Source organism: Eublepharis macularius, chromosome 7 (genome assembly GCF_028583425.1).
Source record: "Eublepharis macularius isolate TG4126 chromosome 7, MPM_Emac_v1.0, whole genome shotgun sequence".
NCBI classification, from domain to species: Eukaryota; Metazoa; Chordata; class Lepidosauria; order Squamata; family Eublepharidae; genus Eublepharis; species Eublepharis macularius.
In genome coordinates, this window is record NC_072796.1 from 47,051,996 (window position 1) to 47,068,017 (window position 16,022).

The 16,022-nt window shown below is 38.2% G+C and overlaps 1 protein-coding gene across 2 annotated transcripts in view; it reads left to right on the forward strand.

The window, feature by feature from the left end:
- Positions 1–16,022, forward strand: part of CDKAL1 (CDK5 regulatory subunit associated protein 1 like 1) — a 480,236-nt gene that overhangs the window by 436,494 nt on the left and 27,720 nt on the right. For both annotated transcript variants that reach the window (XM_054985473.1, XM_054985474.1), the window contains 2 exons: positions 7,887–7,970; positions 12,617–12,781. In XM_054985473.1, coding sequence (XP_054841448.1) covers positions 7,887–7,970; positions 12,617–12,781 — 249 coding nt within the window. The remainder of the gene's footprint in view (positions 1–7,886; positions 7,971–12,616; positions 12,782–16,022) is intronic.

Here is a 16,022-nt window from a genome sequence, read left to right on the forward strand (position 1 = left end):
TACACTTACTAGTAATTTAGGACTCTAGAGTTTGCAAATGTTAAGCAACCTTTGTAGGTTTCCATAGCAGTTTTTATCTTTTGAGTACTTTGATTTGCTCACTTTGAGATGATGTTTTATATATAATTGCTAAATGCCTAATCAAATAGAAGTTTCCAACATAAAGTTTTATTACACCATTGTAGGAAACAGGAGCAATAGAAGAGGGCTGTAAATCTGCACAACATAACAGAATTGAAAAGGAAGCCGATAGATCGAGGCCCAGTTGTCATTTTTAGGTCACTGCTGACATCTCTGAATATAATTTTCATATGAACTGCATTTCAGGGCTTGTATATGCTTGAAGAAGCGACATTTTCACAGCAGGAGACCAAATCAAAATGAAGCAGTCAGATGCAGGTGCACACTAATGGAAGTGGGCTATTTACCCTGAAGCAGGATTGCTGGGCTGCAGCAGCAGAAGCTCTCCAATGGCCATGCTATTTCTCTCTGATATAATATATCTCTGTGCCAAACAGTATTCATAGGGGGGCCAAATAATAGTTCTTTCACTTGCAGTTAATGAGATGCATTGCTCGATGCTGAACAACTGAGGCACTTCCTTTTGTTATGCTAACTAGAAGCTATTCAAGCCTTCTTTCTTTGACTTCTATTTAATCCTTCCTGATTCTCTAGCCTCCAGCCAGGCAGGGAAATAGTTGAAAAGATGGAGCTCTCCTCTGTGTACATCTGTTGCCTAGAACAGTTCTGCGTTGCAAAAATGAGAACAAGCACGGGCTTAGTGTATGCAGCTTTATAGGCATGACATAGTATTAAAAATTGTTCACATCATATACATACAGTATATGCTATTTATACAGTAATTGTAATTTAATGTTGCCTATCAGCAGCACCAATGTGATTTTAGCAAGAGGCTCAGTAAAAAAACTAACTGATTTTTTTCAACAGTACACAGTTTGAAAAGCCCAAAGTAGGCAATACTCAACAAAGGTTCCTGGCTGGTCCTGGAATTCCAAATTCTGTGATCTTTCAGCTTCCTGTCCCAAGGCTGCTGTTTCCCTCTGTGATGCGAGAGAAACTAAGCCTATGGCATCCAAGAGGGGGCAAGACACTTCTGACTGGCTGGCAACACTGGCCCACCATTCCATCAGAAGAAGATGCATGTTGAGAAACATCCCAGCCTGTATGATGTGAACATGCTAGCTTAAGAAGATACATCTTGATTTTGCTATTATGTAGCAAATGTCTGTGTAATACTGGTCTGTTGATCTGCCTTGAATGCTCTAGAATAAGCCATCAAGCACTTCACTGCCAAATAGCCCCTACACCCCAGTGAATAAAAGCTCCAGATGGAAGGTGTATTCTGTATTAATGTATATGGCCATTCTGTCACCAACTCCCTGGTTAATAGGAAGATGATAGGTTACAGCTTGTGTATGACATTAAATGCAGAATGAGATTTTGGACAATTTGCTATGAGTAGAAAACTGAAAACATCTGTGACATTTTGATCGGCGTTTTAGGAATTATCCTAAAATTATTGAGTTGTTACGAAATTCCATATAAGACCACATGCAGGGGGGAGAAAACTCAGTTGACTGGTTGTAATACATAGTAGAATGACTGGGTTAGCTCTGCCTCAAGCTAAGTTGAAGAGAGCTACTTGAGTTCAGGAGTATCAAGTGGCTTTTGATGATTTCTTTTAATATATGATATTGCTTCAAAATAATTGTGAATTGTGTTTGGATTAATACATATATTCGAATGGTCTTTAAAAGCTGGGTGTGACAACTTACAGCTAAGAAATATGGCAATCCTGATTTGTACGCATTTCCCTTCATGGAATAGATGAGAAGAGAGAATGGCGGCTATAAAGAATCAGTAGTGTGATAGGTGAAAGGGTTGTCCTTCAATCAATTCCAACAAGGACAAGCAATTCCCACTGATGTTCAGTCTTTACCCAACATGTATACAGCACCTGTTTTTTAAATTGCAAGACTCACCTTTGGCAGCATAGACAGGCTTATTGTTTTAATAATTGAGATTATTGAGGTCCTGAGGTGCAAATTATCCCACAGTGGAATAACAAGAAATTTGAGAGTACTAGATCCTATAAGAAGTTTATGATCTTTTTTGTTATTTGAATGCATGAATTTATGTTGTGCTCATTTAATGTTACCTAGTACACAGTGGCTAATTATTATGCAGGTGAGCACCACAAAAGATACAAACACCAGAATGGGTAGGTTAAACCTTAATAACACATCCGGTCCCCAAAAATGTATACGTATCTCTCACAATAGTGCCAATTGATCAAAGGATACTTTCAGGCGGATAGCCATCTCTGTTTCAGGTGGATCTCTTTGCACTTATAGCTAGTCCTATTCAAGAACTTTAGAAGCCCATAGGGTTAGTGGACAGTTTACTAGCCAAGTCAAAGTTCATGAGCAGGTATAGTTGTTAAGAAACTACAGGCTATATCTGTAGGGTTTCTTCAGTCACGCAACTGTCTCCTGTATGGAGCTTTCTGCTTTAACAGCGTGTTGGGGGCTTTCAGACACACTTATGTGGGATCCCTGAGAGTATGAACTAGCCATATATCTTTGCTACAGGAATGGATTTTTAATTTTTTTAGAATATTGTATGTATACAGAAATATAAGAAAATAGTACAAGCATATCTGCCCTAGAAATTTTATGATGTGTTTCTGAAACACCTGAAAGCAAATACATTTATTCACAATAAAATTATTGTATAGTCCACAGGTTGTACCTTTGTATGTTTTAGTTGTTTTAAATGAGGAATTGGGATGAAAAGGTTAAGATTTTCTTTTGGTTGTACTTTTTTTCAAAATGTCATTACAGACACTTAATACAACATTGCAGCAATTAATATAAAGGTGTTTGGGGATCCTTTTATATATATATATATAACACTAGAATTATTTCTGTGATTAAAGCCAGTCTCTGCCTGTCCTAGGTAGATTTCAGGGAAAACTAATTTTACTGGAGCTGCCATCTCGTGGTGTGTATTTGTGTTTGTGTTTATGTGTTTGATTTGTTTTGTTTGTTTGGAAGGCCAGATAGCTAGACAAATTACATACTCAATTTTACTGAACAACAAAGCCAAATTACAGACTGTTGCCTGTATCCAACCAACCACTAACAGAAGGTACACAGACTTCTCCCACCTTCCTCTCTTGAAGTCCCTTTTGAACTTGCAAAATATTTTTCCTGAGGTTGTAGGATTCTTATGCACATGGGAGGGAGCTGCAGCAAAAAGAGGACAAGGTAAAATCATCTTTCTTTTGCTCAGCAGACCTGATCTTCAAATAGGGATTTGCTGGTGTGAGTTGCTTGCCCTCCATCCGGTAGTCAACGTAACGGCTTAGTTTATATGCACACCTTTGTGGTTCCTCTGTCTTCAGCAGGTGCCTATGTAGACCTTCCACCACCCATGCAGGACAATACTGTATTTTAATATTTTATACCCACCAATTTTAATTGTTTGATATGATGTTTTAATGTTTTTATAATGTTTTTATTGTTTTAAGCTGTTGTTAAACTGCCCTGAGCCCGTCTGACGGGGAGGGCGGTCTAGAATTGCAATTAAATAAATAAAATAAATAAATAGACATTATCTGTACACACCACTGAAAATCTCCTTCATAGTTCAATGGAGTTTTGAGAAGCCATGTGCAGTTAATGATCTGTTGGACAGAACGTGCACACTTACATTACGTTATGTGGCATTCAGATTCCTCCTCCTCTAAAAGGAGATGCTAAATTCAAGCTTTGATCACACTCAATGCAGTAAGAAATGTTTTGCCTGAAACTCATGTAAGTGTGTCAGACAGAAAGAGAAACAAGAAATTAAAATAACCTCCATTTTTGGAAACATTTCCAATGTGTTCTCCAAGTCCAGATGTAAAGGTTACAGAAATCATAAGAATGGAATTATAATTTATTTTCCATTTTTTATTTTATATTAAGAAACTATATGATGTTTTTGTAAACATGGCTCAACAAACAAGAGCCTACAGTAACATTTTCAAAGGCAAGCTTAAATTGTTAAGCGGTTGACAATTGGTGATGAAGCCAAGGGTATTTTTTAAATCCAGGAATATATATGTAGATAACAAATACTGGATGGATCTAGATTCTTTATTCTTCAGAGGAATAGTGCTGAAAGGGCTGATACTCTGTCAAAAGTCTGAGCTAGTCTCCAAAGAGGGAAGTATTATCAGATTCTCCTGCTGTTTTTTTCTGCAAGTGCACTGCAAGAAGATCTGTCCAGGACCTTGTTGTAGTCCATAGTTGTTGGGCAGAGCCAACGCTTCGCAATGCTGTTACTCTGTGCAGAACAAGAATCCTGGGCAGAATGGCACAGGGCTGAAACCAGAGATATTATCAAGGGAGAATGTGCAAAGACTATTCCTATAACCAAAAGAAAGGAGATGCCTAAATGGATGATTGCGAAAAGTCTTAAAATTGCTAAATTGCCAGTTTGGTGTAGTGGTTAAGAGCGATGAGACTCTAATCTGGAGAACCGGATTTGATTCCCCACTCCTCCACTTGGAGCCAGCTGGGTGACCTTGGGTCAGTCACAGCTCTTCCAGAGCTCTCTCAGCCCCACCCACCTCACAGGTTGAATGTTGTGGGGATAATAACATATTATTATTACCCATACTGAGTGGATGTTAAGTTGTCCTGAAGGGCAGTATATACATCGAATGTGGTTGTGGTTGTTAAAGACAGACAAGAAGCAAAAGCAAAAGGTGACAGAAATAGGGCCAAATTCTAAATGCAGCTTTTCAACAACTTGCATGTAGAGACAAAGAAATGTATTATAATAACCAGTGCAAAGAAATAGAAGAAAACAACAAAAAGGGAAGAACAAGAAATTTGTTCCAAAAGATCCAAGAAATCAAAGGGAAATTCAAGCCACAGCTTGGGGTGCTGTAAGATCAACATGGAAATACAGTATTTGATCAGGACAAAATAAAGGAAAGATGGAAACAATACACCGAAGAACTATACAAATGAGATAGAAGGATGACAGATACTGTTGTCAAAGAATTATTTGATGAAGAACCAGAAATCCTAGAAAGTGAAGTAAAAGCTGCACTCAAAGCAATTGGGAGAAACAAAGCACCTGGAGTAGATGGAATACCAATAAAGCTATTTCAAGCTACAGAAATGGAGTCCATCAGAATTTTAACAAGAATCTGTCAACAAATACAGAAAAAAAACAATGGCCCACAAAATAGAAACACTCAGTCTACATTACAATTCCAAAAAAAGGGACACCAAAGAGTGCAACAGCTATCAGACTACTGCATTAATGTCCCATGCAAGCAAAGGGATGCTTAAAATTCTGCAGCGAAGACTCTTACCATATATGGAACGAGAAATTCCTTTTCTGAATTCAAAAAAGGAAGAGGCACCAGAGATCACATTGCAAATTTACATTGGCTAATGGAACATACCAGAGAATTTCAGAAGAAAATCAGCCTGTGTTTTATAGATTATAGCAAGGCTTTTGACTGTGTGACTCAAGAAAAGCTATCGAGAGTCAGAAAAGAAATGAGGGTGCCACAACATCTGATTGTTTTGATGTGGAATCTGTACTCTGGACAAGAGGCTACTGTCAGGAAAGAATATGGGGAAACAGAATGGTTTCCAATTGGCACAGGTGTCAGACAGGATGCATTTTATCTCCATACCAGCAGAGTATATCATAAATAAAGCTGGATTAGATCTAGAAGAAGGTGGAGTGAAAATTGGTGGAAGGAACAATAACAGTTTGAGATATGCAGATGACACCATGTTACCGGCAGAAAATAGTGAAGACTTGAAAACAACTACTGATTAACGTTAAAGGAGAAAATGCCAAAGCAGGATTACAACTGAACATCAAAAATACAAAAGTACTGACTACTGAGGAATTACACAATTTTAAAGTTGACAGTGAGTGGAATTGGTTGGTCTAGCTGTTTGGCTTCTACAAACTAACAGGGCAAACTCCTTTGAAGCCAACTGATACACACACTAAAAGGAGATGTTTACATATACTAGCAAAGGAATGTTTTGATTGCTCCCTCCCCCTCCCCCCCTAATTGCCACCTCTCTTCTCTCTCCTGCTCTTCTGTATTTGGCCAGTACCTGTATCAGGCATCTGACGAAGAGAACTTGATTCTCGAAAGCTTATGCTACAATAAAATTGGTTAGTCTTAAAGGTGCTACTGGACTTTTTTTGATTTTGCTACCACAGACTAACACGGCTAACTCCTCTGCATCTATGAGTGAGGAAATTGAAATTGTTCTAGATTTTCTATTCCTTGGCTCAGTTATCAACCAAAAGGGAGCCTGCAATGAAGAAATCAGAAGAAGGTTTTGGAAGAGCAGCTGTGAGGGAACTAGGCAAGATCCTTAAAGATAAAGATGTCTCTCAGGGAACCAAGATCAAGCTAATCCAAATTATGGTATTCCCCTTTACTATGTATGGATGTGAAAGTTGGACAGTGAAGAAAGCTGACAGGAAGAAAATTGATTCATTTGTCGTGCTGGAGGAGAGTTTTGTGGACACCATGGACAGCCAAAAGAACAAATAACTGGGTAACATAATAATAATAATAATAATAATAATAATAATAATAATAATAATAATATAATATTTGATTTATATACCGCCCTTCAGGACAACTTAATGCCCACTCAGAGTGGTTTACAAAGTATCTTATTATTATCCCCACAACAAAACACCCTGTGAGGTGGGTGGGGCTGAGAGAGCTCCAGAGAACTGTGACTAGCCCAAGGTCACCCAGCTGGCTTCAAGTGGAGGTGAGGGTAATCAAACCCGGCTCTCCTGCACTCTTAACCACTACACCAAACTGGGTATTAGATCAAATCAAGCCTGAATGCTCCCTAGAAGCTAAAATGACAAAACTAAGGCTATGATACTTTGGTCACATCATGAGAAGACACAATTCTCTGGAAAAGTCAATAATGCTAGGAAAAGTGGAAGGTAATAGGAAAAGAGGGAGACCTAAAATGAGATGGCTTGACTCAGTAAAAGAAGCCATGTCCTCCAATTTGCAGGATCTGAGCAAGTCTGTTAATAATAGGATGTTTTGGAGATCTTTCCCTCATAGGGTCGCCATAGGTCAGAGGCGACTTGATGGCATATAACACACACACACACACACACACACACACCGTCTTTTCCCCCACTATAGCGCTCAACTTTATCATAAAAAATTAATACTGATACAAGAACAGCAACCTAGGGCGTATGTAATGTGTCATGAAGTGCTTGATCTAAGCCATGGAGATGTACATTGGAGATATACATGCAGCATCCCTGTGTACTTACATGATACAGCAGTGTATGCCTTTTGTTGAGGTCACACAAAATTCTTGACAATTAAAAGTGAACTTTAAAAGAAGTGACACTCGATGAGTTCAGAGCCTGTTAAGTTACAGCAGTCTTAGATTTTTGTTATCTATTGGTCCAGACCTGGATAGCCTAAGAGAGCCTGATCTTGTCAGATCTCAGAAGCTAAACAGGGTTGGCCTTGGTTAGTAATTGGATGTGATACCTCTAACAAAGACCAGAGTTGCAGAGGCAGGCAATGGCAAACCACATTCGTTAATCTCTTGCCATGAAAAGCTTACCAGGGTTGCCATAAGTCAACTATGACTTGAGGGCAGGGTTTCATTTTCATCATATGTGTAAGCTGACAAAGTACTTTTTATCAGTGCAGTGCTAAATTATCCAGCCATATTAATTACCACAGGAAGTTCCTAAGCTGCTGTTTTCTTCATTAAGCAATTTATTACTTTACCTCTCCACTGATATCCAGTTTCCTTTTTTTTTCCTGACAGATTGGGGAGAAACAAAAAGTTCTTGTTACAGAAGAATCATTTGACTCCAAGTTTTATGTCGCCCACAATCAGTTCTACGAGCAGGTACTGTTTTATGTAGTGCTGGCAATGTGCTGGGACACCACATCTATGAAAAATCATGCAATATTTGCACCTGCATTGAGCTGCAAGAAGCAATCAAAATCATGCCACCTACCTCATGCAACAACAGAACTTTTGACCTTGCACCAATGAAAAGGAGCTATATGATCCAGCCCGTGGTCTTGCTGTTGTTGTTGTTTTTCCCTTCTAGTGGGCATTCAAGGCAAACCAAAATGTCAAAAGTATCAGAAAGCAAATGGAAGAAAGTCTAGCACAGAACTTTTCCCTGATAAATTAAATCTCTATGTGCAGAAAAGCCAACTTCTTGTTTTGCACATGAGCATGTTGCTAATGTGGTTGCTGATAAGGCACAGCAGCAGTGGGGCTTCCAGATGGCAGTTTTCCCTGCAGTCTCCCTGCCATAGTCCCCCAGAAGTGGCCATCCCTCTCCCCTGAGCCACTGAGGCTGTTGCAATTTTAAATAATACATCCAAACAAGAATAACATGTTATCAATATACTATTATAACAGTAAGTGTAAGAGTTTCTCTGATTCCCAGCTTTCATTTTTTTGAAAAGTAAGTTTCTAGCCCCTTCCCTTATAAAAGATATGCCATTTTCCTTATATCTCTGCAAGGGAAAAAACCCAGGTGGAAGGAGAAGGAAATGGTCATGGGAACCATGTCAGGGAAAATGGCTGCCATGTGAGTGGAAAAATTTGGATTTTCCCACCCACATAGCAGCCATCCAGTCTTTACTGTGATTGTTCCTGAAACTTCAGAGCAAAGCAGGTTTAAGAAAGATCAGAGGAACCAGGGCAGATAACCTATGTGGAAATGTCCTGAAATGTAGTCACAGAAAGACTATTTTTTACTTTGTTGAAATGCAGATCAATCATGATTTACATATTCAGAAAAAATATATACAGCCTTCCTTATCTAAGAATGTCACTTAAGACTGAATATTGTTATGAGATTCTCCTTCGTGTTTTTTTTTAAACCTTCCTGCACACAGAAAATTATCACACGAAGGATAAGGCTAGTCTAGAATTGTTCCTCCAATCTGATAGCTTTCTATGTGCAAGGAGGCAATTTTTATGCGAGGAGGACTGAAGCATGAAATCATCCTACTTGCATTCTGAATTATCACAGTTCCAGGAGAGCTGTACTATGTGATTTTGCTGAATGTATAGTTCTATGGACCTGTTAATCATTTGATGTGTGCTCCCACTGGAAAAACAAAATACTGTTTTTGAAGTGGTATCAGAAGATATGAAAAACTTTGATCTCCAGCCAATGTCACAGCAAGACTACCAGCTTTCTGTGAAACATCTCTTAACATTTAATTAGTTTCTTAATGTCTAGTAAAAAGTAGCAAGAAGTAATGAAAATAATAAGTACTATTTTGGTTTTAAAATTATATATTCAAATACCTTCATTGCTAAGTGCTGGAGTGCAAGATGCTCTGGGTTTAAGCTGTAGCATTCATGTCATTTATACTGCACTGAAATGTAAAGGTATCATGTGCAATTAAATAATGCACATCAATCAAATAATGCACATTAAGGTACATTTAAATGTACCTTAAATATTGTACATCAAACCAACAGTACTATATAAACACACACACACATATATCATATTGGCCAGAAAATATTAAACAGAAAACTCTTTATTGGACACATCCTTCATTACTCAGTTTTCTCCATTTAGTTCAATACACATTAATTCACTTTAAATTACTTATTAACTATATAGCCATATTAATTAATCCAAAGGAAGTAACAATACAGTGTTAAATCTGGTTTTTTTTCCTACAGCTAATGTTTATAATAAGGGGGCACATTGCTTGGTAGGGTTTTATTTGCTGTCTGCCCTCTCCATTCTTAATATTACTGGTTAACTTGCATAGCCATGCTACCTCCACCAATTCAGGAAGTTTTCTCCCACTGTGGAGTGCATCCCTGCCTCCGGTGGCATGTATCCAACCATTTAAATCTTTGTAAGGGAGGGGGCAGCAGTTTCCACTGACTGTACCTTCTCACTTTGCCCCCAGTGCTGTTTCTGAGGGTCTACTGACCCCCCAGGAATAAAATTTTGGAGTTCTCAGTAGACTGCAGTGGGAGGAAGAAGCAGGAAATCCTGCTTTTTGAACTCCACAAAATCTAAAATACACCTTTTTGTCATTTAGTTACAGCCATTTTTAAAATAATCAAATTCCGCTATTAATCTGTTTGCTTCCAATATTTTCTTTAAGAGCTTTAAAACCCACCATAGGAAGATGACCTTGTCCCTGTCTATTCCTTTATTTAGATGGTTTCCAACCCTAACTTTTTAAGCCAGGGACAGGCAGTTATAATTAAATTAATATGGACATTCCACAGGACAAAATTAGTAGACAGCTAATTCTCAGCTTTGTACAAATATGTATACAAACAGAAGACTTCAATATCAGGATTCTAAATTAATTCATTATTTTGTTCCATAAAGTCCAGTGCAGGAACATAAAATCAAGACTGCACAGCAAACTGCAACAAGCTAAAATACTAGACAGTTCAATAAATTTGCCAACAAAAGCAGTAAATGCTTTAAAGCTAAAACAGTCAATAATTCAAAAAAATTGGTAGCAAAAAACAGCATAAGCAACTGTATTCCAAGTCTTTAATAATACAGCTTTTGCAGACCTTTGAAAAATGTGGGAGGAACAGAGCCCTTCCATACTGTTTCTTGGGATCCATTCTTGATGTTAGAAATGTCATGGGCGGTGCTTTTGAGTGAGTCGCAGCAGCAGCACCTGCCAGCTGCAGGAGAGATCTTACAAAGAAGCATTGCTCTCTGAATAAGGTAGGCATGTATGAGCAGGGGCAGTCTCTCAGGTGTGTGGGTCCCGGCCTATGAAGTGGTGTAAAGGTAAGCACCAGCACCTCCAAGTCAGCCCAGAAGCAAATTGGTAGTCTTAATATCGCTGTCCTGTGGGCATGCTAGCTTGTTCCGATCAGCAGACATTGTCTCCAAATGTAGCATGTTATAATATTCTAGCCAAGGAGGTTAAAGAAGCATGCATCAGTGTAGCTAGGTCAGCTGAATCTAGAAGAGAAGATTTACATATAAAATAACAATGACTCCAACCTGCTTTCTATCAACAGAGGTTGGTCCAGGTGCACCCTCAAACTCTTACCTACTGGCAACTAAATCCCATTCTAAAGTTCTAATCCAAAACATCAGCTTTCCTGATGTAACATCACTCCATTTTGTCAAGATTTAGCTGTTCAGCCTCATCTACTTGACCACAGCATTCAGTTGCTAGTCAGGGACCATGAGAGCTGCTGCTTAGGGAGCATGGCTAATGATAAGTATAGCTGGCTGTCATCAGCATATCAATGACATCCAGCCTGATAGTTACAAATAGTAAATAATCTTCATTTAAAATCTTTAAAACTTTGAAGCATATCACAGGGAAACATGTTTAAAAACCCATGAACACATAACCAATTAAAATTACAATTATAAATCAAAGATTGTTTTCTCAGAAACATAACTGGAATGCATAAGATTATTAGGTAGGACAAGCATTCCAGGTTGAATGCAAAAGACCAGAAGGAGAGCATGTGGAGTGGTTTTTTCTGCCTTCTTTTTTTCTGCTGCAACCCACAGCACCTCCGAAAATACTAATTCTGGGAACTCTCAGGAACAGCGTGGGGTGGAATGTGAGGGTCTGCAGTTAGCGAGAGGAATCTTCAAAAATTCCCCCCATCCACTATTGGAAGTATTGTTTGGATTCCACCCCACATCTTTAGAGAAGTTTTCTTCAAGGAATATGTGGTGGTGGTGGAGAGTATAAATGTCTACAACTTCTAAATTGTACCCTTATTGCAAAAATAATAATACATCAAATAATAAATCAGCACATTTGTAATCTTTGGGGTAAGCATTTATTCTGCAGCAGAATAAATTCTTCTTTCTCTCATATTCAGTTCTGCAGTGACACACAAATCTGGCTCCAGATTCAGCACTGATTGAGGCAGGTCTTTGGCTTATTTTTTTTTAAAACAGACACCTGGCATGTTTAACTAATTAAACATGAATCCATTTTGTTTTTACTTGGAGCACTACTGTGGCAGATGTATGGGAAGATACTTGTGGATGTCACAATCATGCCCAACCAATCAATATGCTGCACAGCTGGCTGCTCCTGGAAAGAGCAAAAATGGGTTGCACCTGAGCTTAATTCTCAGAAGGAAGAAGGTTTAAGCACACCGGGAGGACAAATGCTTATTTTAACAATAATCAACCAACCCAAGAAGTCAGAGTATCAAGTCTAGATTTCATAGCCCTGTAAGGATCAAGAAGTCCCACAATAATTTAAAAATGATACAAAATGAGGTACTGAAATATAAAAATCCAGTAAATTTCTTAAAGCAACAATAGGAAACACTAAGAAAACATATGAAACCTAAACATACTTCTTGTGTCTTAAGTTACACCTGAAAAAAACAGGCAAGGAAAGTTGATCTAATGCTGCATACCAATTGTCAAGGACTACATGTGAGTGACTGAGCTTTGAACTTTGAAGGTTTTATATTTGTGTTTCTCCTCTCTGGATAAAAAAAATGAATACTTAGAAAATTTTGTGTGTATCATTCTTTTAAAGGTTCTTGTGCCAAAAAACCCTGAGTTCATGGGTAAAATGGTGGAAGTGGATATTTATGAAGCAGGGAAACACTTTATGAGAGGACAGCCGGTGCCAGATACCAGCGTGTTCAGCCCATCTATCACCAGACCATTAGCCAAAGGAGAAATTTCAGGCTTAACAGAGGTGAGTCAAGGACTTTTCAGACTTTGCTACTCTAATAAAACAGCTATGCAAGCATGATGAGTCTAAACTTTTTGTTGCTGTTTACAAGGTTCTGTTTACATTTGTGGGTGTTTAACATTTTAAAACATTTATTTAATACCTTAAAAATCTGAATGTTCTGCTAATGTGCACAGAATTGTGCCATACTGAGGTAGCTGTAGCTTCTTTTTTTCATTTCAGTATGGTAAGATCAGAGGAGAAATCTGGCAAACAAAAAAGATTTTTATCCTCCAGAACATAAGGTCCTCTTCTCACATTATCCTTTTACTAGAAAGCCATTGAAGTCAACCAGTTCGAAGCAACTTAATTGCATGCACACTATGTATGCAGCCTAATCCCTCAATGTTCACATGTGGAGAGATTTCATAACACAGCTGTGTCCTCCCTGCTGCCCCCCACTCTCTTTCTGGGCATCCAAGCCAATTACTTTCTTGAATCCCATTGGAAGCAAGATTGAAATAGAGTAAGATTACTGGTTTCATCCAAAAGTATCTGGAGCTGACCTGCTACCACTTGCCAGACCACCTTGACTAGATACAGTAGGCTTCAAACCAACATAGTTACTTAATATCAGGAGGTCAAGGGAAAGGCTTTTTAAACAGTGGGCTTACATTCAGTTCTGTAAGGACTGATGACATTAAGGTCTTCAGAAAATGCCACACTGGTAAGTATGGTTTTCAAGCACCTAGTCACAGTAAATAAAATTCAAACATTGAAATCAGACAACAGGAGGTTCTGGATTATTCTCTTATAGGTTCTGGTCATAAAATGGAGTCCAAGTCAGTAACAGCAACTTTGAGGGGTCTAAAGCTTCAGAATGATGTAAACTAGGCTGGAACAAATCCTTCTGTACAAAGGAGAGTTCCACTGGATCAGCGGACAAAATCCCCATTACTGGCATGAGATAGGCCATCAATCGTCATACATTTTCATTTCCTTCTCTTTAGAACTCACCGAATTGTCTCATTTTGCACAGTCATCCAGTAAACCAGCAAGTAAACTCTTAGAAGCTGCTTTAGTGCGTCCCTTATTCTGAGACTCCAACAAAGCTCTCTTCTCCAACACAAACGTTGAAGCTCATCAAATAAGCCAGTGATTTAGTGGTTAGGATGTTGAACTAAGACTGGAGAGACCCATGTTCGAATAAGTGCTTGTCACAGGCTCACTCAGTGGCCTGGAACCAGTTACTCTTTGTCAGCCTAACCTTCCTCACAGGTGAATGTTGTGAAAATAGAATAGAGGAGGACATTCACTCAGAACCACGACCAGTTTGGGGTCATAAGCACTATTATAACTAGTGCTTACTGAAAGTTAGACTCTGAAGATAGTGTGGAATAAGAATCCTAGAACACCATAATCTCTCTATATATTTCTCTTTTTTCCCATGAGGCTATCTTGACATGAACAAACCTTTGCTACAGCCCATTGGTAAAAGAACTATGTGTTAATAAATCCTCGCCTTACCTTAACCTTGGCCATTGACTGGTTAATGTAGATACACAGCTTGACTGGTTAATGTCGATTCACAGCTTTATTAACTTCAGGAAGGAACTCATGTAAATAAGTCAAGTAATTTATTTGGCAAGTTACTACACAGGGGGAAAAATCCTTTTCTGAAATGCTGATGCCATTCTGTCTTAGCTTCTTTGATTTGATTACTGTATCTAGAATGGAGGCTTAGTTATTTGTTGCTTTATTAGGGCCGTTTCCACACGGCTTACCTCTCTTCATAATGTCCCGGCAGATTGTGCAAAAAACGCGGAAGATAGCGTTTCCTCGTGCGAGATTTGCGTGATGTCATGTGACATCGCGCAAATCTCGTGCAAGGAAACGCGATCTTCCGCGTTTTTTGCGCGATCTACCGGGACATTATGAAGAGAGGTAAGCCGCGTGGAAATGGCCTAGGTCTGGACAGTTTGTGGGTACTTGTATCTTAAATTTCTATTAAACTTATTTTAACTACTGTTAGATTTTCCAGAAGTAGTTGAATACTCTCCAAAATACTTCTTTACTGGGACTATTTTTTTTTAAAGAATTTTTATTAGGTGAGAATATTAATACATAAAACTTTCAAATATCATCTCAATATCATTTTCCTCCATCCTTTCCCTCCCCCCCCTTTTTCAGGACTTCCAACAGCTTTCCAACCCTATATCTTAATCTATTCCTAATCTATCCCCTTTTTCTGTAACTCATTATATCATATTTACATTCTGCTTTGTTAAACTAAGCCCTATCCGTTAGCTTCGAATCTATTATTATTAACTTAAAATCTATTACCTATTACTATCTGTTAACTTCAAATATATTTAAATTTAAGCTAACAATTAAATAAAATATCTACTTTATTCATTTTACCAATATCTATTAACTCCAAGTCCACTTAAATTTAGGCTCACAATTAGCTAATACTTCACTTCATATGGTAAAGATTCTGTCTCTTCCAATAAAAAAAAACATTCTAATAATTTTCAAATTGTCATAATTCTCCTTTCACGTCCCACTTCTTTTCTAGATATGTTTTCAATCTTCCCCAATCAGTAAAAAATTCTGCTAAGTTCTGATCTCTCAACTTTCTTGTCATTTTATCCATTTCCGCCACGTACACAATTTATACATCCAGTCTTCAATAGTTGGTATTTCTTGCACCGTCCATTTCTGCGTGTATAAAAGTCTTGCTGCCATTGTCATGTAAAATAGTAATGTTCTGTATTGCATAGGGACATCTTCCATACTTAAATTCAGTAGCAATAGTTCTGGGTTCTTCTTCATTTGGGTCTGCAAAATCTCATTTATTACTTCTAAAATATCTCCCCAGTACTGTCTAGCTACATCACACGTCCACCACATATGATACAATGATCCTTCATGCTTTTTATATTTCCAGCATTTATCTGACATATTTGCATTTCCAAGCACAATTTTCTTAGGCGTTAAATACCTTCTTTACTGGGACTATTTCATTTATTTGAGAAATTTCTCTTTTGTTCTCTGAAGTTCAAAACAGTTGTGTAATAACAACAACAACAACTCTGCTTATATACCACTCTACTAGACAGATTAGTGCTCCACCCAGAACGGGGAACAAGTTAGTGTTATTATTATCCCCACAATACAGCTGGGGAGCTGGGGCTAAGAGGAGTGGCTTACCCAAGGCCACCTACTGAGTTCATGGCAGTAGTGGGATTCTAAAAAGTGTAAC